Raw genomic sequence first — 13,889 nt, 5'->3', positions numbered from 1 at the left:
TTAATTTCTTTTTCTTCTCTTACCCCTATAGCTAATGTTTCTAATACAATATTAAATAATAGAGGTGATAATGGGCCTACTTGCTTCACCCCTGATTGTATTGGAAAGGCTTTTAGGTTATCCCCATTACAGATCATGCTTGCTGATGTTCTTAAGATAAATAGTACTTATCATTTTAAGGTAAGCTTTTATTCCTATGTTCTCTAGTGTTTTTAATAGGAATGGGTGCTGTATTTTTTCTAAGGCTTTTTCTGCATCTATTGAGATAATCTTATGATTTCTGTTGCTTTTGTTATTGATATGCTCAATTATGCTCATAGTTTTCCTAATATTGAACTAGCCCTGAATTTCTGGTATAAATCCCACCTGGTCATGGTGTATGATCTTTGTGATATATTTCTGTAATTTATTTTCTAGTATTTTATTTAAAATTTTTGCATCAATATTCGATAGTGAAATGAGCTATACTTTTCTTTCTCTGTTTTGGTTTTTCCTGTTTTGGTTATCTGCACCGTATTTGTCTCATAAAAGGAGTTTGGTAGGACTCCTTCACTTATTTTTTCAAATAATTTATATGCTATTGGAACTAATTGTTCTTTAAATGTTTGGTAGAATTCACTTGTGAATCCATCTAGTCCTGGAGATTTTTTCTTAGAAAGTTCATTGATGATTTGATCAATTTATTTTTTTAATTGGGTTATTTAAATATTTTATTTATTCTTCTGCTAATCTGGATAATTTATATTTTTGTAGATATTCATGCTTAGTTTCTAACGAAGTACAATGGATACTTAATAAATACTTATTGACTAATGTGCATATCTTAGAAAGACACATGTATGGGGAGATTATTGCTCTAATGTGTTTGACTAGGATCAGCCAATCTATTCAGTTTCTTCGTGACTGTTGCAACAGAGAATTCATGAAATGCTCAAAGGCACTAATTGGTATCTATAGATATTATACATGTATAAACTGGAATAAAAGGAAAACAAACCTTGAAGTAGTTTAGGTCTTGGCGATTGATGTATGGCTTGTTTAATGATAGAAATGGCAAGTTAAGTATTTTGTTGAGGGTTTATCTCGATTCATTGGGGCATAGAGAAAACGTAACTCCTTCACCATTCCTAGATTAAAATAAATCTAGCAGTGTTGTCATGATTACACTAACAGTTTTAGCAGGACCAGATTTTATCAAAAGATCTGAGAATAGTAATAGCTCACATGTATATCAACTCTTGCTATGAGCCAGGCACTATGTTAAGTGTTTCACAAATTTTATCTCATTTGATCCTCACAACAATCCTGGAAGGGATATGCTATTATTATCTCCATTTTACTGTTGAGGAAACGGAGGTAAACAGAAGTTAGTTGATAAGCCCAAGGTCACATAACTAGTCAGTTCTGAGGCCTTATTTGAACTCAAGTTTTCCTGACTCTGTGCCTAGTGCTCTACCCTCTGTACCATCTAGCTGCCTGATCATATATGTATTTTTTGTTATCTATTTCTGCTCTATTACTCTTATCTCCTTACCAAGATTGCAAAATCCATGAAGACTAGGGCAATGTCTTATACTTCTTTTGTATATCCCACAAAAGCCCACATGCTCCAGTGCTATCCAACTAATGTTAAAAAATCTAGATCAGGACTTCTTAAACTTTTTCCACTCGTGACCCCTTTTCACCCAAAAAACTTTTATGCTTCCCTGGATATATAGGTACATAAAATAAGTATAAATAACCCTTTGCTGTTGCCAACTTTTTTGCTACCCCCCCCCATTCAGTTATGAGACTGTGGGGTCATGACCCACAGTTTAAGAAGCTAGGATCTAGATGAAGGATGCCAGTATATTGGGTGGAGAATGAAGACAAGAATCAAAAGATAAGGAAGTAAGGATGGTTGCAATCTGCAATGTTGAAGGGAGTACCCACACCAAAGAAACCAGAGGCACATCAAAGTATTGAAGTTTCTCCCTTGGTGCCAAAGTCATTTGGGCAAAGAGAATGTATTAAGTGGTCTCTATGTGCTAGGCACTGTACCAGATGAAGGGGATAAAAAGAAAGGCAAAAACATAGTCTCTGCTTTCAAAGGAGCTCACATTCTAAATGGGATGGGGGCGGGGGAGACAGTATGAAAATAACTGTGTTTGTAGTTCCCAACGCTAGGCATTTTCACTGGCTGCAGTCCCTGGCACATAGAAAGAGCTTAATAAATATTTGTTGATGGACCAACTAACAATAGAAGATAAATACAGTGTCAGTGGAAGGTAAACTTAGAGAGATGAGACTGGCAGCAGGGGGAATGGGAAAGACCTCCTTCAAGAGGCATGATGTGAGCTGAGACTTGAAAGAAACCAGGGAGGCTTGGAATTAGAGATGATGAGGAGAGCATTCCAGGCATTGGGGAGAGTCGTGTCCAGGAGGCAGTTAGTGATGTAGAACTGGAGCTCAAGGGGGAGATTAAGGTTGGAAATAGAGATCTGGAAATCATTTGCACAGAGATTATAACTTAACTCATGAGAGATCACGAGATCACCAAGTAAGATAATATAAAGAAAAAGAGAAGGCAGGCAAGGCCAGGGCCTTGGGGGATACCACAATTAGTGGGCATGAATTGGATAAAGTTCCATTAAAGAAGTCTGAGGAGTTGTCAGATAGGTAAGACATGCAGGCAGATAGGTGGCCCAGTGAATACAGTACATGGCCTGGAGATAGGAAGACCCAAATTCAAATACAGTCACAGACAAAGTCACTTAAGCCTCTGTTTTCCTCAGTTTCCTCCTCTGTAAAATGGGCATAATCATAGAACCTACCTTCCAGGGTTGTTGTAAAGATCAAATGAGATAATAATTGTAAAACGCTTAGCACAGGCCTTTGGCGCATAGTAAGTGCTATATACATGCTTGCTGTTGTTATTTATTGGAGGAGAACCAGAGGAAAGCAGTATCAGGAAAACCTAGAAAGGAGAGAATGTCCAGGATGATTGACAGTGTCAAAGTCTGCAGAGTTCTAGAAGACTGATGATCCAGAAAAGGCCATTAGATTGGTCAATTAAGAAATCATTGGTTACAATGATCCAAGACAATCCCAAAGGACTAAAGATGAAGCATACTATATGCCTCCAGAGAAAGAACTGACACTGAATACAGACTGAAGCATGCTATTTTCACTTTCTTTATTTCATTCTTTTTTTTTCTAATTTGAGTCTTCTTGTACAAAATGACTAATGAAATGTTTACATGACTTCACATGTGTAAACTATATCAGACTGCTTATCATCTCCGGGAGGAGGGTCAGGAGAAAGGGAGGAATAGAATTTGGAACTCAAAACTTTTTAAAAAAAAGTTTAAAATTGTCTCAACATGTAATTGGGGGAAATATAATATAATATAATATAAAGAGATTATTGTTAAGTTTGGAGAGAACAGTTTCAACCAAATGATGATTATCAGAACCTAGCCTAAAGAGAATTTAGAAGAGAAGAATTGAAGTGGAGAAACCTAGCCTTGATGGTTTTCTCATGGAGATTAGCTGATAAGGGGTTGAGAGATGTAGCACAATAGTGGGATTGGATTAATAAATGAGGGTTGTTTTCATTTTTGTTTTTAAGGATGGAGGAGTCTTTGATTTATGTATAGAAATCTGAGGAGATGATATATAGTAAGAGATTAAAGATTACAGAGTAGAGCTAACAGAGGGGGCAAGCTGCTGAAGAAGACAAAAGGGATGGAGTCAGGAATCATGCAGCAAGGTTTTACTTAGGAAGAAGGGTGACCTCTTAAGGAAAAATGTCTGAGAGATGTGAGAAGAGGATTGGGGAGGGTGAGATGAAGAGAGATTTCTAAGTGAGGCTTAATTTTTTCAGTGCAGTAATAGTTGCTTATTGATTGCTTAATGAGTGTCATGAATATATCTGAAGCAGACAAAAATTATGCCTCCACTATGGAAAGAATCTGTAAATTTAAACCATCTATTTATACCTCCTGTCTTTTAATGAGAATTTATGAAGAAAGCTAAGAGAATTCATCTGGTGACCATTTAAAAAAAGTTAGAATGTTAAGTTAACATAGAAATACATTCTTTGCTGTACTATCATTTGGGAAAGGTGTACTTCAGGCACTTTCCTGATACCTCTATGAATCTACAGCATACCAGTTTTATAAATTACATATAGAAACTTAATGCAAGCGTTTTGTTCACTACCATCATGAGAGCAGTGGCTTTTCATCTTTATCATTTTTTTCTGATTTAATTAATTTTTATTTTGAACATTTCTTCTTTCTTTATTTGGGGGGGGGGCAGGGTTAAGTGACTTGCCCAAGGTCTAGTAAGTGTCTGAGGCCTGATTTGAACTCAGGTCCTCCTGAATTCAGGGCCAGTGCTTTATCCACTGTGCCACCTAGCTGCCCCTTATTTTGAATATTTCTTAACCAGTCAACCCAATTATACACAGAGAATTAGCTGATTCCCAAAGGACCACATCATCTGTAACTAATCATTTCCTGTCATGGGTCTATAAGCCTTTGTCCTTTTTTTTTGACCTCAAATAATTTAGGCTATAGTCCCAGAAAAAGATGATATCTATTTTTTCCAAAGATCAACCTAGGTAACCACAAAGAGGCACATTGCCAATACTCTGGCCATTTGCTCATAAATTCTCTGGCCATGACAACTCATAAATCAAAGAAAAACATAGGGACCTAATTTCTGTGGTACCTTTTCACCTTCCATAGTGTTGGTAAAAGACTGGACAAAAAATGAAGCATAGAATACTAAAATTAAGATAAGTTTTATATAATTTATGTAAGTGAATTTTTCCCTTGGGAAACTAAATAATAACAATAACAATACTGCTAGCTAGTATTTGCATATCCAAAGTACTTTAAATACATTATCTCATTTGATCTTTGAAATAATCCTGTGAGGTAAGTGCCATTTTACTGATGAGGAAACTGAGACTGAGAAAGGCTAAGTGACTTTTCCAGGGTCACACAGCTAGTAAACATCTGAGATTGAACTTAGATCTTCCTGACTCCAAGTCAGATAATCAATAAATGGATATACTACTGGCTGAGCAGAATTGCATAGAGAGACTATTAGCATTTGCTCTTAAAATGAATCCAGAACAGAAAAGTTGCATTTAAGTGAAAAGCTGCCTCATGGATTCTCCTTGGAGAGACATGTAGAGGAGCTGGCAGAATTCATTTTATCATGTGTTCAAAGGCAGCAAGAAGCATCCAGATATCTCAAACACTATATGTCATCAGATACCAGTTAAGTAGTTTGGCCTTTGATTAAAATAATATAGCCTCAGGGCAGCTAGGTGGTACTGTGGATAAAGCACTGGCCTTGGATTCAGGAGGACCTGAGTTCAAATCCAGTCTCAGACACGACACTAGCTGTGTGACCCTGGGCAAGTCATTTAACCCTCATTGCCCCTAAAATTAATAATAATAATAATAATAATAATAATATAGCCTCAGGGACAGCTAGGTGGCACAGTGGATAAAGCATTGGCTCTGGATTCAGGAGGACGTGAGTTCAAATCTGGCCTCAGACACTTGACACTTACTAGCTGTGTGACCCTGGGCAAGTCACTTAACCCTCATTGCCCCACAAAAAAATAAATAAAAATTTAAAAAATAATAATAAAGCCTACCTATAGTTATTGCCTCTGTTCTTTAAAAAGTCCCTTACTCTGTGTTTGGTCCTCAGAATTTGAGTCTTTAAGTCAAGCATTTTAAAACATATACTTTTATTATTGCAAACTTGTAAAACATTAATAAATATGATCATTTTCCTATATAAAATAAGAATGGAAAAAAGATGACTACATATGAAACCATGAACCTTCACTACATATAATTTATTTTAAATACATGTCAAATTTAATATATTTGTGTCCCCTTCTGAATTTTTTCTTCTTTTATGAATTTTTTTAGTTTACTACATAAAGAATTGCTTTATTAATACAAAAATGATTATAATAACACTATAATAACAAGATATTTAAATAGGGAAGTCATAACACTCAGGTGGCATTTTCATCCATGGCTGACAGAAGGCTTGAAGCTGATTCCAGCAGATCAGACTCCCATGTCATGGAAGGCAACAGCATGGGTGAGGGTGGAAGTTCTATAAGCCTTTCAAGTGACTTCTTCTGCTCAAGCATCAGGAGGGGGACACCAGTCAGAGGCAAGTTTGCAGGCTGGTGTTCTTCGGGAACATCAAAACTCTCAAATTCTAGTGGGTTGAAGGGAAAGAAATTTTCTATTTCTGGATATGTTTCATTTGGGAATGGAATTGAGGTGTTTTTTTTCTGTAGGAATCTTTTTCAGTCATCTTTTTGGCAGTGTAGTTTTGCCCTTTCTGTTTGAGGGGTTCTTTTCTCTTTCCCTCCAAGTTTTCCTTTTTGGTTGTCCTGTTGACAGGCCCCAAAGCTTTTCTAACAGATTTGGATAAAACTGGAGCTGCAGCAAACACTTTGCCAGCCTTGGGAGTTGAAAGTTGAGCTCTTCCAGATAATGCTGTGGTGCACTTCAGCCTGTCCTTAGGTGCTATGTGAGAACCTGGTTCTCCATTCTCCTTATCAACATAGATTGGTGTTGCCATTCTGTATTACACAGCTATTAGCAGCTGAGCCCTTCTCTGTTTGTTTGGTTTTGGGTTGGGTTTTTTTTTTTTTTTTGGTGGGGCAATGAGGGTTAAGTGACTTGCCCAAGGTCACACAGCTAGTCACATTTGAACTCAGGTCCTCCTGAATCCAGGGCCAGTGTTTTATCTACTGTACCACCTAGCTGCCCCTGTATTTTTAATAATTCACCAATACTATTGTCTTTCTTCTTCTTCCTATCACTTCACTATTTCTCCACTCTACCTTTAGCCTACTCCTTGCCCCCAAATAAGTTCTCCCACATAAGAAAAAGCCGGGGAAACAAATCCACATATTGGCCATGTCTGGAAGCATGTCTCATTCTGCACCTCAATCACCACTCTCCTAAGAGGTGGGAAACATGATCTGTCATCACTCTCATAGAGTCATAATTGGTCATAGCATTAATAGAGTTATTTCACATTTTTCTCCTTTATAATGCTATAGACATTTTATCAGTTATTCTTCTAGTTCTGCTCACTTCACTCTGCATCAGTTCATACAAGTCCTCACAGGTTTTTCTTAATCTATCCCTTTCATCATTTCTTATAGTACATTACATTCAGTACAATTTTATAACACAATTGCATCCATAGCCCACAGTTTGTTCATTCATTTTCTGTCTGATGTGTATCTACTTTGTTTCTGGTCCATTAACACAACAAAAAAGTGTGGTTATAAATATTTTTGTAAATATGGATCCTTGGGGACGGCTAGGTGGTGCAGTGGATAAAGCACCGGCCCTGGATTCAGGAGGACCTGAGTTCAAATCCAGCCTCAGACACTTGACAATTACTATCTGTGTGACCTTGGGCAAGTCACTTAACCCCTATTGCCCCGCAAAAACAAAAACAAAAACAATATGAATCCTTTACCTCTTTTTAAAAAATATCTCTTTAGTGTTATATAACTAGTGGTGTTATCACTGATTCAAAGGGCCTGTTTGCTTTAGTGAATCTGAGTTTAGTTCCAAATTGCTTTACAACCAATTTTACAGCTCCATACACAGTGAATTATTAATAGATTCACTTGTTAAGATTGGGAAAGATCCCCTGGGGGTAAAGTTGCAGAGAGAATAATCTGTGCCACCATCTACCTCCTTTTAAGATAACCCAACACAATAAATTGGAGAGTAGATAAAAACCAGAGGGACTATCAGAGTCAAACTTGAATTTATCCTTAGATTCAAGATGACTCCAATATTATAAGCTCAGTAGCAAAAATGGAAAGAAGGTAGAAGATAAATTGTACTACGTGGGATTGTCCTGGGTTTCCTCTGTCCCTGGCATTTGACTTCTATTATAAGTAACCCACTAAGCTCTCGGCAATACTTAAACCCCATTACATGCTAAAAGAAAGACAAATAAAAGTGAAAACCAACCAAAAAAAAACCCCTCTAAATTGATTAATAAACTGACAACCTGGTTTTGGGGGAGAGACCATTTAGGCAAACCATTAATTCATCCAATAAGAAAAAGAAAACCAAATTGACTATCAAGCATGAAAAAGAGAATTCACATCAAATTAACAAGAAATAAAGAAAAATATAAAAACAAATTGCTCAATAATATACCCCAAACTGATAAATGAAAATTTGGATATTTGCCAACTATAAAATACTCAGATTAACAGAACAAAAGGCAAAGAATTTAAAGAACCCAATCTCAAAATAACAAACTTAAAAAGTCATAAAGCAACTCCCATAGAAAAGAACACAATATGAAATGAATTTACAAGTGAATTCTATCAAATATTCAAAGAACAATTACTTCTAATATCACAGATTGTTTATTAAAAAAAGAGAGAAAATCCTACCAAAATCAATCTATGTGTTGAGTATGGTCCTGATACCTATGACAGAGAGAGAGAAAGGAGAGAAAGAAAACTATAGTCCAATAAGGCAGGGAGAGATAAAACAGGAAGAAAACTATAGTCCATTATCTTTAAAGAACATCAATAAGTCTGAATAAAATGTGGAAGTTATACTAGATGATCTTTAAGTTTCTAACTCTAAATCTTATATGGTCTTCTTACAAATCTTAAGTAAAATTAGGTAGCAGATAAGACCAGGTGGAAAGGGACACCACAAAATAGGATTTCTGTGTTTATTCTTTTTTTTTTTTTTTTTTTTTTGCGAGGCAATTGGGGTTAAGTGACTTGCCCAGGGTCACACAGCTAGTAAGTGTTAAGTGTCTGAGGGTGGATTTGAACTCAGGTCCTCCTGAATCCAGGGCCAGTGCTCTATCCACTTCTGTGTTTATTCTTAATGGAATTTAGTGCTCAGTAGCAGGCTTTGGGAATGAAAAAGTACCAAATAGACCCTTGGAAAGAAGTGAACAAGCATAGCAAGAATCACTAAATTCTGTGATTTGACTAGATTTTTTCTCAGTTAACATTGTCAATAATTTTAAAGCTGGCTTGCTATCCTTAACTGAATCTTTCTCAATCCAACTAAAGGACTTAAATACATGACTCCTTTATGTCCCATTCCAGCTCCATTATCCTGTTATTTCCTACCATTTAAGAAAAAAACAATCATAAAATGACACCATCTACCTCCATTAACTAATGTCATCAATCATTTGTTGTCAGTGAGCATCATTATCAGGAGAAAATATGTTAATTGTATATAACTAACATTTTTTCATGAGATTTCCTTTTAAATCTGGCCTAATTTTTTTCAACACTGAAACAAATATCACAACTCTAAACCTAGACAATTATTTTGACACCATTTCCTTGATATGATATGTTCATTGGAATGTTTATATAGCACATTACTTCTTCTTCTTCTTCTTCTTCTTCTTCTTCTTCTTCTTCTTCTTCTTCTTTTTGCGGGGCAATGAGGGTTAAGTGCCCTCATTGCCCAGGGTTACACAGCTAATAAGTGTGAAGTGTTTGATTTGAACTCAGGTCCTCCTGAATCCAGGGCCGGTGCTTTATCCACTATACTACCTAGCTGCCCCCTAGCACATTATTTTTTGAACAGTTTTTAAAAGGTACCATCCCACCTCATAAGGAAAAGGTTCACAGTCTTCATTTATTTTTATGCTCAAGGCATTCAGAAGTATAGGATACCCACCAAATGGTAGCCTTAAATGTCTCAGATAAAGCTTTTTCATCCAAACTTTTGAAGAGCTATCTCTCTTTTTTTTTAGTTACCAATATTTTCTACTCTTCCTACTTTAAAATGTTTGGTCTCCTTCCCATTAGGTCTTTCACAAGGCAAGGAAAATAGTTTTCCAGCATAAGTGTTACTTAGAGAGACATCTTATACAGAATATTTATTCTAACTCTGGCACCCACATAGACTTTCTTGCCAATAATGTTCCTGAGTCATACTGAGATGATGATTAATAAAAATATTCTTTTTCATTTTCCATCCTGAAGTAGTTCTGTCTTACTTGCGTCTTCCTGGTTAGTTTCATTTGAATGAATATCATTAAGTGTACATAGTAAAAATGGTATGCTGTGTGAAAAGTGAGTTGATTATATTAAATTTGAGTAATAGAAAAATGCAGCAGTACATGGTATTGCATTGGAATTAATTAGGGATTACAACCAGATTTACAATACACAGGTCAGGCAAAGATGTTAGGTATGTCATTTGTCCTTTATTCTGTGATGTTTAAAATCTAATGTGTGATCACCTGACCTGACCCCAGTGTGGGGGAGAAACTAGCTAAGATTTACTATCAATTCGGCAAGAGTTTAGGCTTTTAAGTATTTATTAAAGTGTATTAGAAGTTAGTGAAGAGAGAGAGATTGAGAACAGATTTCTTATATAATGGAAAAAACCCTAGCTTGGATCTATTGGGGATAGCCAGAGATAAAAACCTTGTCTTTCCCTAATAGCCCATGAGAAGTTCTCTGTCTGCCACCAAACCAAAGTCTTTAACCAAAAGAGGCCCTCTCTCTTTCTCTGTCTCTGCCACCATGCGCTGGTTCTTGAACGAAAAAAAGAAAAGCAGATCCTCAACAGCTTCTCCCAGAAGCCCTCTGTGAAACAGGAACCAGGGCCGTCCACACACACACACACACACACACACACACACACACACAGCTCCAAGGTAATTGGCTAATAGCTTTGATTGACATGACTACAGGCGGTTCTATAGCAGTAACTTCCAGACACCAAGTCACATGAGGACACCAAGTCACATGCTTTCTCCTCAGGGTGGAGTTCTGATTCTCACAATTCTCAAAGAGGACCATAATATCAGGGTGATACCATGACTGGCAGTGAATTGGATTTAAGTGAGGGAGGGCTATGCAAGGTCACCAAGCTCACTCTCTCCTTCGAGGTCATCTGGGTTCAGTGGCAAGATATACAGCAGGACAACTGGATATAGTCCTGGACGTTTAAGGCAATTGGGGTTAATTGATTTGCCCAGGGTCACACAGCTAGTAAGTGTCTGAGGTTAGTTAGATTTGAACTCAGGTCCTCCCAACTTCAGGGCCAGTGCTCTATCTACCACACCACAGATAAACAGAGAATGAAAGGAAGCAGTCTACTAAACACCAGAAGCTAAATATTCCTGTCATTTCTTTTCTTCTCTTATATGCATGGTCTTATAGACTTCTTCACATTTAAAAAGTGATTTAGGTAGGGGCGGCTAGGTGGCACAGTGGATAGAGCACTGGCCCTGGAATCAGGAGGACTTGAGTTAAAATCCAGCCTCAGACACTTTACACACTTACTAGCTGTGTGACCCTGGACAAGTCACATAACCCCAATTTCCTCACCAAAAAAAAAAAAGTGATTTAGGTAAACGGAGATTTGTATCCTCTTGTAGCCCTTGTTGTTCTTCTCTGTTGAGGACACTGTATAGCCTAGGGGTATATGGGGTGTTCAGAGAGGACTAGTACTTCTAGTACTTTTCGGGGCTGCTCATTCCCCTTTAGTAGCCTCCTGATTTACCCAACTTTCACCTGTTGCTTCAAGAAACTGTAGCACACACAGTGTCACACCTCAGTAAACTGTCTCAGCAGATGAGCTAAACCAGATTGAGGGTAACTGACAGGCCTCAAACACGTCAATGAGTTAGGGGTGTGTTTACCCCAGGTGTTTGAAGACTATCCCTGGCAGAATGGGGAAATGAGAAGAATTTGTTCCAAAAGCTAAAAAAGCTGAAGCAGGTTCTATGCAGTGCTTAGAGCCTGGTCAGATATTGAAAACACCAGGGTCATCCATTGCATTCTGGGCCCTCACCAGTCATCTTGGCTTTTGTCATGCCACTGGACTTTGATGACCCAAGAAGAGAGAGGTTGATGACTGTGGAACTCAGCCTCACTTAAATCCAATTCATGCACGAGTCAAGATGTCATCCATGAGATCATTGGTCCTCTTTGAAAAAATTAAGGGTAAACAACAACAACAGACTGGGAATCCAGAGTGGAAATTCATCAGTCTGTTCTGACCGACAGACTAAAGAGTATGTCTTAAAGTTTGGAACAGCATCATATTTCCTTTAGACTGGAGAACAAGCTATAATGAAAGGTAATGACATTTCATAAGACACAGGATGAACATAGATACCAGGCTCTTGATTTGACGGAAACAAGGACAAGTGGAGAGAGATTGATGCAGTTGGCAGGTGAGTGGTTTGAGCAGATAGCAGAGCTTGGCCACTGGGGCTTAGAATACTACCACAGTCTTCCACAGCCTCTGTTGGGTAGGACAGAGAGATGGAGACAGAAACACAGAGAGGAAGAGACAGAGCAGAAGAGAGGAGAGGAGAGAGGAAAGAGGAGACAGGAGAGATTGAACCGGAGCCTAGAGCAAAGACAAGAAGGTGGAGTATAGAGGGGTGGGATGGTGGAAGAGTGGGGAGGGAGGTGTTGAGCAAGTTTTGGAACAGCTGCTTAAGCTCCAACCAGATGAACTAGCCAGTCTTGCCCCTAGGACAGGCAGGTATGGAGATGGGTGGTGAGCTGAATTTCCCTTTTGAGAGAGCTCATGAAGACAGTGATATTTTTACTTGCCCTATTTCTCCACCTTTTCCATCTAGAGAAAGAAAACATAAAAACACAAAGCTTCTTTTCTTTTTCTTTGCGGGGCAATGGGGGTTAAGTGACTTGCCCAAGGTCACACAGATAGTAATTGTCAAGTGTCTGAAGCCGGATTTGAACTCAGGTACTCCTGAATCCAGGGCCGGTGCTTTATCCACTGCGCCACCTAGCCATCCCCCAAAGCTTATTTTCTTAAATGTTGCTTACATTCTCTATTTAATTGGGGACTTTAATGCTGGCTGATTTTAGATAAAATGTGATCAATCCTAATTTCTGTTTTGTATGCTTTATTATTTGTGGATGGGTAGTTGCAAGAAAAAGGAATAGAAACTGGCATGTTATGCACAGAGAGACAGAGACAGACAGATAAAGACAGAGAGAAAAAGACAGAGACAACATCAGAGACAGAGACAGAGGGAAACAGAGATCAGTGGAATCTTTTTGAATTGTTAGGAATCTTTTAGTCTTGCCTGGGGGCCCATGAGTTATATGTGAGAGAAAATTAATTGTTATATTTTATAAACTCTCAAAACAGGTTGAAGAATGTATAAATCTAGAGTTCCTCTTAAGTAACTTGCAAGGAGATTTGTAATTTGATTGTGGCTTTTGTTGTTTAGTTGTATTCAACTCTTTTTAACCCTTTTATGATGTTTTCTTGGCAGATACTGGAGTGGTTTGCCATTTCCTTCTCCAGCTCATTTTACAGATCAGAAAACTGAGACAGAGTTAAGTGACTTGCTCAGGGTGACACAACTTAGTAAGTGTCTGAGATTGGATTTGAAGATCACGAAGAGGAGTCTTCCTAACCCCAGACCTGGCACTCTATCCACTGTGCCACCTAGACAGCTCCATTGAGCCATGTGACCACACGTGACCATATACACAGAGATATCCTTCTCTAGGTATGGATCCAAAGGTAGTATAGAGAGTAGATCAAATCCTATTGAAACAGAAGGCCAGTGGCTGGACAAGACAGGTGATATCTACATTCAAAGAGTAGGGGTCAAAGGAGAGTGACCAAGAACTCCTCTGCTATTGTATTAGTCTGGTAAGTAAACCTTTCCACCCTATACAAATAATCCTCATAGACACCTGGCTATTCTCAAAACTATTTTAAAATATTAAAGCTCAGGACAATATAGTTAAACTTTTTCATATTATATGAGTAATATGCAGGGATCTAATATGTCTTCTTTTTTTTTTTGTGGGGCAATGGGGGTTAAGT

At 37.8% G+C, this 13,889-nt stretch overlaps 1 protein-coding gene across 1 annotated transcript; it reads right to left on the bottom strand.

The window, feature by feature from the left end:
- Positions 1–6,009: 6,009 nt before the first annotated feature.
- On the bottom strand, positions 6,010–6,612 carry LOC122737385 (securin-like). The gene is given in 3 exon segments (XM_043979885.1): positions 6,010–6,043; positions 6,045–6,328; positions 6,331–6,612. Coding segments are annotated over 3 exon segments (600 nt in total).
- Between the last annotated feature and the right edge of the window lie 7,277 nt (positions 6,613–13,889).

The sequence above is a fragment of the Dromiciops gliroides genome, chromosome 1, assembly GCF_019393635.1.
Source record: "Dromiciops gliroides isolate mDroGli1 chromosome 1, mDroGli1.pri, whole genome shotgun sequence".
NCBI classification, from domain to species: Eukaryota; Metazoa; Chordata; class Mammalia; order Microbiotheria; family Microbiotheriidae; genus Dromiciops; species Dromiciops gliroides.
Note: the sequence above shows the minus strand (reverse complement) of the source record. Positions and strands in the feature narration are given on the sequence as shown.